The sequence below is a fragment of the Acanthochromis polyacanthus genome, chromosome 1 (genome assembly GCF_021347895.1).
Source record: "Acanthochromis polyacanthus isolate Apoly-LR-REF ecotype Palm Island chromosome 1, KAUST_Apoly_ChrSc, whole genome shotgun sequence".
Classification (NCBI taxonomy): Eukaryota; Metazoa; Chordata; class Actinopteri; family Pomacentridae; genus Acanthochromis; species Acanthochromis polyacanthus.
The window spans coordinates 28782746-28799880 of NC_067113.1; the positions used below are offsets into that span (position 1 = coordinate 28782746).

The 17135-nt window shown below is 39.8% G+C and overlaps 1 protein-coding gene across 2 annotated transcripts; it reads right to left on the reverse strand.

The window, feature by feature from the left end:
- Positions 1-839: 839 nt before the first annotated feature.
- Positions 840-15318, reverse strand: atl1 (atlastin GTPase 1). 2 transcript variants are annotated; one of them, XM_022197137.2, is made up of 14 exons: positions 15118-15318; positions 13687-13937; positions 12494-12628; positions 12016-12120; positions 10488-10538; positions 10227-10283; positions 9983-10075; positions 9706-9844; positions 7059-7186; positions 5969-6025; positions 5588-5659; positions 4572-5003; positions 3794-3808; positions 840-2595 (listed from the first exon to the last, which is right to left on the reverse strand). In XM_022197137.2, the coding sequence occupies exons 1-14, from the start codon at positions 15149-15151 to the stop codon at positions 2482-2484; spliced, it is 1683 nt and encodes a 560-aa protein (XP_022052829.1). In that variant the 5' UTR covers positions 15152-15318; the 3' UTR covers positions 840-2481. The 2 variants fall into 2 exon arrangements, with proteins under 2 accessions (XP_022052829.1, XP_022052828.1); XM_022197136.2 differs by having other exon boundaries at positions 15112-15318.
- Between the last annotated feature and the right edge of the window lie 1817 nt (positions 15319-17135).

Genomic DNA, 17135 nt, shown 5'->3' on the forward strand with positions numbered 1-17135 from the left:
TTTTATTTTAAAAAATCTCCAAATTTGGCAAGAAATAAAAAAACATATATATAAATATAAATATTTTCAAAAAAACAATAAAAATCTTCCAAAAAAATCTTAAAAATATCTCAAGTAATTGCTTATATAGCAGTAAAAGTTCTAGTATTTTCTTTAAGATCATTCAGGAAAAAAGTCAACCAAAGTCCAGCGAAATTCACTGGATTTTTTTCTGAATGTTCTTAAAACATTTTTTTTAACATTTATTTTTTCAACCAAAATATGTTCAAAAATTTCTGGTGTGCCCAAGCTGCATCCAAGTCAAAAATCAAAAGTTTTTAATGGAAAAAAGAAACTGTAAATATCTCATTTTGATACACGGACATGAGTTGTTAGGGGTTTGTTTAATCAACAACCAAGTTAACCGTCATGTTGTCCTGCGGGTCAAATAAGACCCATTTTAAAGTTTGAAATTTTTTTATTTTGTTGGTGTCCGTAAATTAAGACAACAGAAGGGTTAATATACACTACTGTTCAAATGTTTTCCATGAAAACTCACACAAGGGTTTTCAACCCCATCAGCTAACACAATGTAGCATTAGAACACAGGAGTGGTGGTTGCTGGAAATGTTCCTCTGTACCCCGATGGAGATATTCCATTAAAAACCTTCCAGCTAGAATAGTCATTTACCACATTAACAGTGTCTAGGCTGGATTTCTGATTAGTGCTATCTTCATTAAACAAATGCCTTTCTTTCAAAAATAAGGACATTTCCCAACTTTTAAACAGCAGTGTATGTTGAAAAAAACATCAAATCTGAGTATTTAATCTCTGACTTGGAAAAAATGACACGTCTCGGTTGTATTAGTTTGGTCCATCTTTATTAGTTGTTTCTTTGTAACTGAAATTCTGCGACGTGTGTGTTGAAACTAAGCAGAGTTGACTTGGAGGATCTCACCGAGAGGCTCCGGAGTGTTTATTTCAGCTGCGACGTTAAATCTCTTTTTCTAACAGACAAAATCTCGCAACACAACGTAAACAAATACTACTTTTCATACTCGTGAACGGACACGGCACCCAGAACATGGTCGTGAAGAGAGAGGGGGAAAAAAAGGAAAAAGAAACCTCACGGATCTTAAACTGGCCTCGGATGGTTCTTTGTGTGACGCTGATTATACATTGTGGAAGACTCAAGAAGCCACTCTGCTGCAGTGCCTTTAAATTTTCAACCCTTGAGGTCCGACCTCACTGTAAACTTGCTAAATATGCATGACGGTGTTCCTCTGACCAGATCTGAGGGGGCGAATAGAAGACAAGTCTCTACTGTATGCTGCAGTATGTGACGTTTCACAGCGCTAAAAAACAAACAAAAACATAAAACCACACATATACAACTGTACAGTAACAGTCTTGCTAAGCCGAAGTATTCCAACACCAAAAATGCAAGCAAAAGTTTTTGGAGAACACAGAAAAAAAAAAACTAAACAAAAAAAAGCCTCGGGCCTCTTTCATCATGCAGCAGTTCTGCACAGATGATTCAGCTTAAGTTTTGTGAAGATGATGAAAGAGACGTGGAATGAGGATCTTTTTTTTCCAGAGCGGGGCCCGTCGCCACGCCTAATAACATCCCGCTTTGATTCCTCGGTGGCCGCAGAAGAACGGCTACATTCCTCGGATTTGCTCGAACATTCAGTGAGGAACACAACAATGGCTTCGGCCGCCGCCTCTGCGCCACAATGGAAACACTCTTTTCCTCTCCAAAGCCAAACACACACATGTAGATAGATATATATAGATATACAGCGAGAGGAATTACAAAACTGCAAAGTGTGAGATAACGTCGGTTGCGATGTGTAAACTCGTGTTCCTCTGTTGTGTTGCTACTCCCTGATCCGCCAACCTCCAAAACAAAAGTGCCGTCGAGTGTCAAAATGAAGTGATTTTTTTCTTCTGTTTTTTGTACATGTTATGTATGGCACAATACCACGTTGTCACAACCATTAAAACTATTTTTTTCTCAATAAACTATACCTGTTTTTTAGAGCTTAAAGATGACAGACATTAACCATTTACCATGCTGATGATCATTAGTTAACACACATTGTTTTTGGCTTCCAAACATCATAGATATTGTTCCTTATAAACAGCACTAAACTTCAAAGAACAGAACAAATCGTCACGATATGGGAGGATTTTCACACGTCGGGCTATTATTTTGAAAATCATGGAGACAAACGATGGAGAAAGGGTGAACTAAAGAGCTGACTGGAGGTTGGATATGCGCAGGGCTCCTCCAGCAGAGTGCCTACAGTATCTGTACAGGTGGGGGGGGGGGGGGGTTTCTTAAAAAGTGATGGTAAGATGGCGTCTGTTGCCTGCATGAACGTTACACAGTCCGGGATTAAAGTAGTGAACGCACCGGAGCCGGTACCGGAGTAAAAGAGTGCCTGATGGTGAGGATGTTCCTCCAGAAGTCCCTGCCGAGTTCTGTCTTTTTCTAATCAGTCCCTCTTCTTGTCCTGCTCCTCGCCCGCTTCGTCCACCTGAGGCCCGGGGAAGGCGTGGTGGTACAGGTGCCTGTGGTTGGCCGCTACATTGTACAGCTTGTAGAGAGCCTGTGGAGCCAAGAAATGCATTAATTCACTCAGAAAATCTCACCAGCGTCAAGAAATGTTTGGATGAAGCGATAGAGGGATGAACTACGAAGCAAATTCAATTCGGTTTTATTACTCCGCCAAGGAACGCAGTGGAGTTATGTGACGATTGGTGTACGTCTGTCTGTCTGTCTGTCTTACTGTTCGCAACATTACTCAAAAACAGACAAACAGATTCGGATGAAATTTCCGGGGAAGGTCAGAAATGACACAAGGACCAACTGATTAGATTTTGGCAGTGATGCGGCTTATAGTCTGGATCCACGGATTTGTTCAAGATTTCTGTGTCACTGCAAGATAGCGGCATGGCAGACGGTATGATAGATTTTTAAAACGTTTTATTTCTCTTTTCTAAAGAGAAACAAGCATTGTTTGGTGCTGTCAAGCCAAATTCCAGGTATTAATAAAGCTTTGTTTTGTCAGTTAGATCAGAGTAAAAAATCAACACGTGTGTAAAATTCACACATTTATTTTCTTTAGATTTTTATCGTTTAACAGGGAGGTCTGCAGCTTGGTTTGATATGACGCAACTGCATAAAAATGCTATTATTGTCATAGAAAATGGGCTTTACAGTGCTGAGCTGGTTAATAAAATTATTATTATGATCAGAGTAAAGCGCAGTGGGCCAAAACTTGATCCTTGAGGGACACCTTTACCCATCTGGAGTCGTGTTTGACACCTCCAGCAGATAAATGTGATTTTAACAATGAAAACACACAGAAAGACACTAATTTAACAACAAAAAAGAACAAAAAAGTTGTCCTCATAATATAAAGCACAGTTTCTATAAGTGAGCTGAGCAGAGCATCCTTCACAGCAGAGTAGATTATTCAGGCCAGATTATTCACTGTTGAGCTTCAAAACAAAACTGAGTTCAAACTTTCCAGTACAGTAATTAATAATTCAGAAATTATTATTTCAAAACAGGGCCCATTTATTGTGGCATTTATTGTGCTTCAGTGCTGCATCTTCAGTTAAATTATTACTACAAGCCTTTGCCAGTTCATAACTCAGCCTCAGTGGCAAAAAAAAAATAGTCACACAAATGTGTCTCTGGCCTCCAGTTTTTATATTCTCACTGTCTGACTTTTAAAAGTCCATCTCTGCTCTTAAAAAGATGCTCTTGCTGCTCCCAGTTTAGTAAATGCTCCCACTTACCTCATTTGTGCTCCCCTGTAGAGGCATTAAAAGAAACACACACATATAATGTAAGTGCACATGTGCGCACACAGATAACATAACAGTGTATAAAGATTCTCCAATAACAAAGAGTTGTCACTCTGATGAAGCTGAGATTGAATGATTTGAAAGCAGTTGTTGCCCCCTAGTGGTTTAAAGATGCTGGATCACCTCAGTTACTGATGATCATGATTTCATGCACTAAAGTTCAGAAAAAAATAAACCAAAATCCAGCAAAACTCGCTGGATTTTGGTTGTTTTTTTTCTGAATGTTCTTAAAGAAAATATTAGAACTTTTACTGATATATGGAATCACTCCAGATATTTTCAGGATTTTTTTGGAAGATTTTTATTAATTTTTTAAAAAATATATATTTACAATTTTTATTTTTGTTATTTGTTTAAATGTTTATTTCTTGCCAAATATAGGGATTTTTAAAAATAAAACTTTTAAAGCAAATTTTAAGGATTTAAAAAAAAAATTCTTCCTGAAAATTTTGCAAATTTTTATAAAATTGGAGTTTTTTTGCTGATTTTTTTTTTTTAAATTTCAGACAAGGAAACAATATTTTTGGTGCACCTAAATGAGGACAGCAGGAGGGTTTTAAAAAAAGAACTATTTTCTCACTTTATTGCTACTTTTCTTAGTGTTGCCTGTGCTTGCTGTTGTCTCATTGTGTGTATCCCTGTGTTGTTGGACTTTTTAATTCTTGACAAAGCTGAACTTGAAGGTTTTTGTTCATTCTTTTTTATTTACCTGGTCCCACAGCGCTCCGGCCACCTGGTCGATGACGGCCCCCAGTTCCCGGTATTCCCCGGAGTAGCGGATGTAGGCCCAGGTGCAGAGCGTGATCAGCGCCAGGCCCAGGATCATGTTACACAAGCTGGCGATGATGTCCACGCCCACAAAGCCCGTGATGCCCGCCGCCACATACATGACAAAGATGACCACGAAGAGCGTGGCCGGCGTGCGGGCGGCGTGGAAAATGTTCTTGGAGTCATTGTGCTTGATGTACTGGACGAACACCTCGTCGATCTCCCCCTCCAGCTGCTGCAGGTAGCGCCGGCTGAACTCCTCGCCGCCCATCTTCTTCACGCCCCGAAACACCTGCAGCGCCTCCTCTCGGATGACGCCGTGTCGCGCCTGCAGCTCGCTGGGCGCCAAGAAGGGCCGATCGCCTCCACACACCTGGAAGCACAAAGGAGCCGGTCAGTGTGGAAGGATTCAGCAGCAGGTGGAGGGTTTGGATTGGCTTAACCCTCGTGTCGTCCTGCTGGTCAAAATTTTGAAGTTTGAAAATGTAAAAAAATAAATAAATTCACAGTGAAACATCTGATGTCCACATTTTCAGCATTTTTGAACATTTTTTGGTGGAAAAAGAAATGTTAAAAGTGTTTCTTAAGAACATTCATAAAAAAATCAACCAAAATCTAGCAAATTTCACTGGATTTTGGTTGATTTTTTTTTTGAATGTTCTTCATAAAATCTTAGAAGTTTTACTGATATATGTGGAATCACTTTAGATATTTTTAGGATTTTTTTTGAATATTTTTGCTCATTTTTTTTGAAAGAATTTAGAAGTATTTTCTTGCCAAATTTGGGAAAACTTTTAAGAAATTTTAGGAATTTTCTTCCTGAAGGTTTTGCACATTTTCAGAAATTTGGGGGATTTTTTTGCTGAATTTTTAGAATTTTTTCAGACAAGGAAACAATATTTTTTGGTGTCCATAAATGAGGTCAACAGGAGGGTTAAACATCCTGTTTTCACCAACCTCTTCCATCTTCTTGTTGTACAGATCCTTTGCAGCTGCGACTGCCGCTAAATTATTTGCCTCTGCTGTGGCCTGAGTGGAAACACATGAAAATATAGTGTTAGATTATTTAAGCACAAGATACAATAACTTAGTTTAAACTGAATTCATGGATCTCTGCAGCAGATACACAGATAAGTCACCTAAAATATTCATTACATGTGTACTATATACACAAATGAAGCATGAAAATGTAAAATAAAATGGACTAAACGCTAAATATTATTAGCAGCATACATCTTTACATCTACATCTACTTTATCTATTAGATCAGATCATTACAAGACAAACTTTATGTTATATATGAGCTTCTATACAAACAAAACATGATTAAAAACGTACCTGTAGCATTGACTTTGGATGTGGCAGCTCCTCCCCTTGGTATATTTTGATGTATGCCTGAAAAAAAAACAAGAATCGAGAAAAGTGGCATTATATATAATCTTAATGTGTCATAGTTTGTGCAGAAAAACACTGCTTTACTTGACAAAAATCATATTTTTTTTCATGCACTGCTTGATTTGGAAATTTTTCTATATTTAGTTCCCAAAAACATCTTCAGAAAAGTGGAGACAAAACATTCAAAATCCACATTTATGTGTTTATTTTGCTTTGCATACTAGATGTATATGCAAATAAGCAGATATTTAATGAATGCAAAAATATTTCGGTAAACTTGTAATACATTAAATATTTGTCTTTATTATAGCAGTCATTTTGGGAAGCTCCGTAGTGATATCTATTAAATACTGCCTATGTTTAAAGGCTGTTTTCCCCCAAAATTAGTTTTTTTTCACACTCAGACATATTACAAATGCCAAATTCTCTAGTTTTATCTATCTATCTAATGTAAAGGTTTCTGTAGAGAAGTGTCATTAATATATCATTCACAGTCTGATCTTCAGAACATTATATTCATCAGACATTACAAAAAATATTTTTTGGCCCGTTGAAAGTCCTTTCTGATCATGCAGGGATTAAAAAAAGACATTAAAAAATCCCCTCTGTGAAAATCTCAGACCCTAAAACTGCATATAAAAAAATTAAACAAGAATTTTAGACTTAGCTTCATCAAATGTTCAGATTTCTCTTAGGAAATTTAAGCAAATTAGCACATATTTCAATAAATAATGCTTTATTGGCATATTGAAAGAGAAAATTCCAGAAAACCATATGAAAAGTCATTGCTTTCATGTAAGTAATCCACTGGAGAAGTATCATAGTGGTATTTATTAATTAAATAATATTTAGCCAAGTCACCTCTATTGTCCTCTTAGCAGTTAGTTATGCGCCTGATAACAGGAAAATACAATGTAATGTTAAAGTGAAATCTCTCTGAGCTGATCTTAGGTGATGATCTGAAAGAAGAGCTTTACTTTACTATAAAGCAGTGCTGCTCATCCAGTGCGTCATCACAGCTCTCAGTTCTGACCTTGAAATACTCCACCAGGCCTCTGCAGGTGATCTTGCTGCCGTTGATCTCCTTCACATCGATGTTACGAGGGCTGAGCAGCCAGGGGACCAGAACCTTCAGGTTGTTTATGAACTCACCGTCAATCTCTAGACAAGGACAAGAGCAACCGGTGAGAACGTACACTATGTTCTGGTGACAACGCAGAAATACAACAATAAACTCTTTACTTATCCCAACAAAGCAACATCAATTATTTATTGTCAAACAGGTGACTACATAAGAGCTCATATCATGATGCTGCCACCACCATGCTTCACATCATGATGCTGCCTCCACCATGCTTCACATCATGATGCTGCCACCACCATGCTTCACGTCATGATGTCGCCACCACCATGCTACACGTCATGATGCTGCCACCACCATGCTTCACATCATGATGCTGCCACCACCATGCTTCACGTCATGATGTCGCCACCACCATGCTACACGTCATGATGTCGCCACCACCACGCTTCACATCATGATGCTGCCACCACCATGCTTCAAGTCATGATGCTGTCACCACCATGCTTCATATCATGATGCAGCCACCACCGTGCTTCACATCATGATGCTGCCACCACCACGTTTCACATCATCATGCTGCCACCACCATGCTTCACGTCATGATGTTGCCACCACCATGCTTCACATCATGATGTTGCCTCCACCATGCTTCACATCATGATGCTGCCACCACCACGCTTCACATCATGATGCTGCCACCACCGTTCTTCACATCATGATGCTGCCACCACCATGCTTCACATCATAATGCTGCCACCACCGTGCTTCACGTCATGATGTTGCCACCACCATGCTTCACATCATGATGCTGCCACCACCACGTTTCACATCATCATGCTGCCACCACCATGCTTCACGTCATGATGTTGCCACCACCATGCTTCACATCATGATGTTGCCTCCACCATGCTTCACATCATGATGCTGCCACCACCACGCTTCACATCATGATGCTGCCACCACCGTTCTTCACATCATGATGCTGCCACCACCATGCTTCACATCATAATGCTGCCACCACCGTGCTTCACGTCATGATGTTGCCACCACCATGCTTCACATCATGATGCTGCCACCACCACGTTTCACATCATCATGCTGCCACCACCATGCTTCACGTCATGATGCTGCCACCACCATGCTTCACATCATGATGCTGCCACCACCATGCTTCACGTCATGATGTCGCCACCACCATGCTACACGTCATGATGTCGCCACCACCACGCTTCACATCATGATGCTGCCACCACCATGCTTCAAGTCATGATGCTGTCACCACCATGCTTCGTATCATGATGCAGCCACCACCATGCTTCATGTTGGGGATGGTGTGTTTGTGATGATGTGCAGAGTTTGCTGTCCACCAAACACAGCATCTAGTCTTGTCTAATGTCCAAAAAGTCTCATCAGACCAAAGAACCTTCTTCTAGTTGACTTCTGCACATGCTCTCTGGTGAAGTCAAGGCGAGATTTTACAGATTTTTTTCTTTTCATATTACTCTGTAGAAATCTGTTTACAGTTTGACGTGAAAAGTCTTGTCAAAAAAGTAGAATACTTTTTAAAGGCACGATATAGCATTGCTATTCTATCTTCCCCTTACTCTCCCCTGCTTGGTGTTCTCCCATGGTTGTCTTGAGAGGGACAGTGGTTCTTGTTGCACTCATTGCTACAAAGGTCATTCTATAAAATTGGAATTCCTGCACCACCACACCATTTTGACATTTGGACACGGTGTTCGGGACCTGCTGATGTTATTGGGGCTGGAGACTCAGGGGTAAATCTAACCTTTTTGCTAAGACTTGGGACCCTTAAAAAAGTTATCTAGGAGTTGTAAACTTCGAGAAGAGAAGATGGAAAAGAGGGACAAAGGAAGTATTTCATCTTGAAAATTCAGGAACTATTGCTTCAATTTGTTGATACGATCTCATTTCATGTGCATTATTCATACACTGTACTAAGTACTTTTGTAACATGTATAGGCTACCTACAGTACACTTAACTGTTTCCAACATTACCAAATTACTACATCTCTGAGCCTATAGCCAAGCTAGCAGCACTGAGAGGCTGTAATTTGAGCCAGATGCTAATGTTAGCTTGCTAATATTTAATGCCTATAATGGTTACCAGGTTTACCATTCAGTTAATGATGCTAGCCTGTTAACAAAAGTGCACCAGAGGCTCATGGGAATTCATGTCTTCACCAAATATCACAACAATGCTTCCTGTAGTCATCCATCAGTTCAGTAGATGTAGAAGTGTGTCCCTAAATTGGTTAATCTGACAAAGACGTAGAAGGATTAATCCTCTGAGGAGCACAAATACCTTCACAAAAATTCATAACAGTCAAACCAATAATTGTATTAAAGTCCAGATGAAAGTTGTGGAGCAACTGCCAGGCACAGCAAAGACTAAAAACTGTTTTATGTTGATTTATTTAACATAATCTAATCCATCTGCTGCATTTTGCCAAACTTTTTCCAACTGAATCCCTTCATTATTAGCCTGACTTTGATTTTCAAAATTTCAGCCAGAAAAAATACTATTATAACTGAAACATCCATCTGTTATAGGGTAATAAAAGGGGGAATATACCTTTAATTCTTCCATCAAAGTGTGGATTAGTGGCCACTTTGAGGCCGGGGTGAGGCATTAGGAAACAGGAGATGTTGGTGAAGCAGGAGTGGATGTGTTTCCGGACGTTCTGCAGCTCTTCATGTTGGTTCTCTGAGATCTGCGCCGCAAACACAACCAGCACAGGTGTCGGGTTTTAGACGTGATTGAGTTAAACCAGCCTCAGATGCTGTTAAAAGCAAAGGCTGCAGAGGAAAATGATGTGATGGGATTAAAAGTGACGTCAGTGTTGACTCACCTTCAGCCTCTTCTCGAGAAACTTCATGCCTCCTTCCTGTCCGTAGGGAAACTCGTACGGAAAACTCCAATCTCGGACAAGGAAAATCATGGACTAGGAAAGAAAATGTAGCGTTTGACTCTTTGACACTATACTTTCAGAATGGTTGCTCACTTTCCATTTATTTTCAGTCAATGAATTCTTAAAAAAAGATTCAGTGAAACATTTCAGGGAGCATATTGCCAAAATATGTGACATTCAATACCTGGAACGGTTTGAGGAAAGTCTCCTCCATAGCTAGTCGGCCATACTCAGTAAAAAGCTGAAATAAAGTAAGAAAGACAACATCAGCGACAATCTGAAGTGTCTTGATTAAGTACCACGTATTTTTTGAAAGGTCAACAGCACTCGAACACTTCAAAACGTCTATAGGCGCGTGGTAATTCAGAATTTACATTTCTGGCAACCGGTTTGTAATCTTTACAGTACTATTTGAGCAGTTATTGCTGAAACTCGAGTGTTTTACCTGCAAGTGCTGAAGGTCATCCTCTTGTACATTCTGTGAGATGTTGTAAACCTGAAAGAGACGTTCATTTACAGTATAATTTACTTGAAACATTTATGAAAGGAAATGTGTTGCACAACTATCAAAAAAATAACTTAGCTGTCACAGATTCAACATGATTACAGGATCTGCAGCTCTGCATAACTTTAGCTCAGCGGTGGAAAGGAACTAAGTACATTTACCCAAGTACTGTACTTTTTGTAAATTTTGAGATTTCCTGCTACTTTCTACTTTCCCTCCACTAGAATTCAGAGACAAACATTGCTCTTTTTAGCTTCACTATATTTCTTTCATAACTTCTGTTTGCATGATGAACAGTTTTACTTTTGGTATCTTAAGTATATTTTGATGCTAATGTATTTGTAACTGAACATTTCTGCACTACAGTAATGCTACTTCTATATATGTACTATACTTGAGTGCTTCTTCCACAAAGGCTTCACTTAGGGGCGGCATAGCTCAGTGGGTAGCGTGGCCGTCTCGCAACCGGAGGGTTGCGGTTTGATTCCCCCGGCCCGTTGTGCTCGTGTCGAGGTGTCCCTGAGCAAGACAGCTAACCTAATTGCTCCTGATGGGTTGTGGTTAGCGCCTTGCATGGCAGCTCCCACCATCAATGTATGGGTGAATGTGATGCATCATGTAAAGCACTTTGGATAAAAGCGCTATATAAGTACAGCCATTTACCATTTACTTAGTCACAGTGGTGTTTTAAGCTAAATGCTAAGAGCAGCTGATGTCTGCTAAAATGCAGAATGTTGCAGTGCTAATATGATTAGTGGCTACAGTATGTCTTAGTTAGGTGTGTTACAACACTCCAGTTGAATGCTAACATTGGCCAGTTATCAGTTGTGAATTCAAGTATTCGACAAATCAAAATTTTGACCAGAAAATAATAGTCATGGTCAGTACTTATACAGTATTGTCTGCCACCTCAACCACAGCTGCCATAACAGTTAGGCTACTAGATGACAAGATAAAGGATCACCAACAAATTTAACAGCAACAGCAGGTTGGCAACATCTATGGCTAAGAAAAAAAAAAAAAAACTGCAGTTCCTCAAATGACCACTTGAGGCTCGCTCCAAAAGGGAGTCAATCCCCATAGACTCCCATGTTAAAATGTCAAAGTTTAAGAAACGTATTTCAAATTTTGTTCAAAAGAACGCTTTGGTCTCTATAGCTAATTTACTTATTTGTGACAACTGTACAGGCGGCAAATTTTTATAAAATTTACCTGTATATCTTGTATCAAGGCCTAAAGTTATGCAAAATTAAGGTTCGCCGATCCAAAACTACAAGTGTCAAACTCACAGTGACACCACAGGAAAACTGGCATCCCAGCATTCACTGAGATATGCCATTCTGGACCAAACTGACTTGGCATCCAGAAAAGCTTGGCTAAAAATACAACCATACATTCATGCATGACCATAAATATGTGCAGTATAATCTGTAGAAAGGCTTGGTCAGATGAGTCAAGGTCGCTTTACCTGCATGGAGCTGATCATGGTGCTCAGAGCAAACACGGTGGCTGAATCCCTCAGCGTCGACTGGCTGTCAAACGTGCCCTGCGTGTCCATTAGCAGCACAGCAACCTACGTAATGAGACAGATAAAAACACTGACCTGGGCTGCAGTGATGTGTGTGTTTTCCTCAACTCTATTGTGCTGAGTGAAGTGACTTTTAATACAGTGTGTGTAGGAAGTGTTTGAACTCCAGGGAGCAGAGGCTATCTAGAAAAAACATCGATTTAAAAGCTGGTTTTAAATGGACTTTGAGGCAAGAAAATGATAAATGTAGATTATGTTTGGCTGCTGCAGGGATGAGAGGAGTGTCTAAATTATACCAAGATTAATGAGAATGTAAAAAAATCCAGTGTGAAAAGGTTAATAAAGTGTCAGTGTCGTATGTAATTATGTACCTCGTTGCCCTGTTAATAATCTGCTGCAGGATGATACGCAGTCTCACCTTTCTTCCGTCTGGTTTGTCCACCAGAAAGACTTCACTCCAGATCTGGATCCCGGTGGTTTCCCTCTCTGAGCCTCCCCTCCAGGAGAACCCGGTCAGAGGTTCTTCTGCATCTCCGAGCCACTGTTCAGACGCCTGAGTACCGCAACAGCACACAGTTCAATTTAATATGCAAGTCAGATACTGGATGTTTTGACAAAATCTGGTATTTTACTGAATGTAGACCGCAATAAAAATATATACATTTGACTACATATAAACAGAGGTAAAATAAGGAAATGTAAGGACACAAATACAGTATGTAAGGTTAGACATAAATCCCCTGTGTATTTTTTACATATACATCTGGCCATTTGTGGTTGGTGCATGCATGCAAAAATACAACATTCTCTTAAAGACCACATGTTGTGCCTGTTTACGGCAAATTAATCAATGTGTTCTTCAATTTTTCTGAGCTCAAAATACTGCAAAGATAGTCAATTTAACTATAAATGTATTGCTTCTGGTTTTCGCCCTGTATTCAATGGGCTGTTTCAATGTCTGTAGCTTTAAATTAAACTGAGCTGCTGCTGTCCCCGCCTCTTTCAGGAAGAAGACTCTCTCTGCATGGAGAAAACAGTTGACCACATAGAAGCTGACATAAGCATGACTGTAAGTGCAACATCTGGACTTTCTGTCACCTCTCACTTTTTCTCTGAGAGATCATTTTATGTGGAATTCTTGCCAAATTCACAGCACAGGTGTTGTTTTTAAATCATGTGTTTGTGAAGTTTGTCAGACAATGCGGAGGGTATAAAATCCTAATTTTTTAGCAGTGCAGAGAAGCAGCTTGAAAATGACTGCTGGCTAACATGATGCTTCACTGGGCTGCGTTTCAGTCACTTGTTCTGTTGTCTGACAACAGAAACAGAAAATATGCAAGTGAAAACTGCTTTAAGTAGGAATTTAGCTTTATTAAAATGTAGTCTATGTGAGCACAGGGAGCAGGAGGGAAGCAAACAGACATTAGTGATTGTGTTTTCTCTTCAGGTACATTATACTGCAGCAGGAATGGCTTTTGGTTGAAACTCTTAAAGGGGTAAAAATATCTCAAGTTTACCTTAAAACAGCTGAAATTTTATTATCTGTACTGCATTTTGCATGTAGGAGCTGACAGATGTCATTCTCAACACTGCCCAGATGCAGAAACTTACGTGGTTGTACATGTAGCGCAGCATGAAGTCCATGAGGAAGGACTTGCCCTTGCGGAAAGCTCCAGCCACCGAGATGGCCACCACCTCCCGGTCCCGGACCTCCTCGGCCAGCAGGATGCGGCTCAGTGCTGCCTCGTCCAGCTCGAAGGTGTGGTCGTCTTTGACCAGCAGAACCTGGACGGGCCTGGCTCGTCCGTCAGGTTCCTCCTCCTCTGAGCTCCAGTCGTAGACATTTTTGTCGCTGAGGGACCCTAAAAGACAAGGAAACAGGTTTAAAAATGTAGAAGAAGCCTGAAAGATGGGACTGATATGTACTCTAAAATGTTATTGTGTGAGTGACTGAGCATCAAGAACTTCCCCACAGTGATGATGAGCAAACTTAGTGGTCCATTAAGCCAGGAAACAGGAAAGTTGAGTCCATTACTCCTTCCTGTTAGCCTCAGATCAATAGCATCGCCTGTGAGCTTGTTAATAATAATTATAATGAATCAGGCCATGCTATCCATCCCATCTGTTTGCGTCCAATGAGATCATTCAGGGCTGTTTTCCGGAGCTTTCCAGGCAGTGACTCAGTGTGTTTCCAGTTTCGTGCATGAGACTAGGAAGCATTGAAGTCACTCCAATCTTTAGGGTTTCAAGGGTGGAAAATCAACACTCTCAAAGCTACTGTAACACATGAACATTTAGGGGTAGCGCTTAAAGATTAATGCATTGTGCCAAGAATGTACGGTGAATAATTTAACCAGGAACCATCCAAGGTTCTCCTGTCACTTCCCATCTACTGGCAGAGGCCTCGGCCTCGGCCTCGGCCCCGGCCCAACACGAGTCTGCCCGGTTCACCTGATCATGTTGCTGCTGCCCTTAAAACAAGCCGAAGACGTCAGTATCACCGTCTGCTCAAACTGGGTCACAGTAGATAAACTCTAATGACAAACAGCAGCATCTTCCATTCTTCACCCCCTTTTCCTCCCCCTGTGTGCAAGGCCTGGATTTAAAGTTAGAGTGATGTCAGAGAGGCTCATGATGCTGATAGTGATGATCAGGCTGCAGATGATACTCTTGATTACAAAATTGTACATCAGATGCACCACAGTGACAAACATAATGAACCATAGGGTGAGTTTTCAAGCTTATTTTAGGGGCCTCACACCCCCAACAGTGCATCTAGTATTTCCCACTGTTTCATGCTTTATCCCACCCCATCAAAATATGTGTTTTCCTGCAGAACACGGTGCATCTGGAACGCTGCGTCCAAACAAACGCACCTCTTTGTTGCAATAATGTCGAAATGAGCGGTTAACGATGAGAATAAACACCTAATTGGCTGCGATGCTTTACACCCTCACCCTCGAGAAATAATCAAATAAAAAAAGGAAACATGTATGTGTGCGTCAAGGGAGGCATGAAAAATGAAATGGTACGTACACTCACCCCAGCTGTCTCTGTCGGGACGGTGTTTGGCCATGATGCGGTCCTTGAATCCCTCCGTTTGTGCGCAAATGTGCGGCCCTAGTCGGCGGTCATGAGTGTCGGCGGCTGGGAGGATGCCCTATCTCCAGCACAACGGTGCAGGAGGAGGAGGATGATGGAGCTCTTTTTTTATTATTTTATTCCCCACAGTGCTGCAGAGGACGCTGCGTGAAGCCAGGGGGCGCTGTTGTTCCTCCATGCGGCAGCAGAAGCTTCATAATGCGGAAAAAGTGAGAGCGGTTCATTGGACAAAGTGCAAAAATAAGTGCAACCGCCGAATATGTGGCTTTTTTCCTCTTGCAGCTGCGGTCAAATCTACTTTCCTCACTGCTGCAGTGAAAATAGCCCACATTTAGTTCCAGTTCAGAGCGGTAGGTGGCGCTAAGTACATAGAAATTGGATCTCGTGATGCCTTCAGGTGCTGTAGTCAATATGAATCTTGCATTTAGAACAAGGCAAAACATGCCTCAAACAAATAAGTCAAGAATTCAGCATTCTGGTTCTAAAAAGCTGCTTAAAGAGCCCCTTCACACATATAGACATTTATACATAAAAACTCTGATTTCAATTGTAGCAGCAGTTTTAAAAAAACAATTATTTAATGTGAATATTTTCCTTCAAAATGACAGTAAACTGAATGTGTTTGGGTTAAAAATGAGACATCTTGGGTTTTAGGAAACACTGGTTGACATTTTTACTTTATTTAATTATTTTTTAAAATGAAATGCTCCTCTTCCATTATTATTTTCAAGAATAACCACAAGACGTACGTATTTTCAGTAGCTTTTTAGCTGATTTTAATCTACGAAATAATTCATATTTGTTTATTAGGAACACATCTTACAAGTGGATATCGTGTTTTAGTGGTTCTATTTAAGTTTGTTTTAAATCAGATAATTTTTTGCACATGCTTTTATTATACTGGTCCACTCTGGCTGTTTTGAAATGCTTTAATAATAAATTTAATTACTTGATTGATTAGTAGCTTTGTATGATGTATTTTTTTTCACAAAGCTATTCATCATTCTGCATGAAGATTTATTATTTACTTGTGTATTTTTTCCATTTTCTTTGCATATTTCTTTATTGTAGTGCCCCTTTGTACATATGCTTTAAATATTTACCTTATAAGAAAATCCTACAAGAAAAATAGACATAAGAATAAATTATTTGATGTTAAAATGGATTACTAGAATAGATTACAATCTTTTATCCAAAGTGATGTATGTTACAATGGATTAGAACTTTACAGATCCTGAGGGAAATTCAAGCATCCAGTAGATTAAAAGTGAAGATTAAAAAACTAGCCAAACAGAAAAATAAAACAAAAATAATGAAAAGAGTCCAAATTGTGAAGGTATATATACAGCAGAGAGGTTATGTTTTCAGCATATACAGGAACGGAACAGAGTGAATAATACTGTAGTGCTAAAAGGAAGAAAATATGTCATTTTACTTTCAGTTGGTCCTGCTTTAGTTGATTCATTTGTAATTTATATCATAAGTGTTCTATTTTTTTATTATTATTTCACTTACACTGCCTTGTAAAATGAAGCCTCTAAACATCAGTGTTCTCTGCGTTAACATAAAGGTCAAATAAACAAATACAGACTCTGTGAACGTGTCAATTCTCATTTCCTGTGCACTGGAGGTTTTCAGGTCTCACCAACGTGCTTCAGTAAGTCCTATACTGAACCACAAATGCTTTAAAATGAACCGTGGTCACAAAATTATCTTGAACTTAAATACAAGATTAGCTCACAGACACTTTCACTTTTCAGAGCGTGAATATGAATAAGTGAAAACATATTTCGGGGGTCGATCCGTGCAAATGCATCGCCCTGTAGAGGGAAGCTCAAATATCTAGGTCAACGAGCACAATGCAATTTCATGGGAAAATGGAGGAAGAATTTTCATATCAAAGTAAAAACAGAATTCTACAGACTATTGTCAGCTAACTAAAATTGTCAAACCTCAGC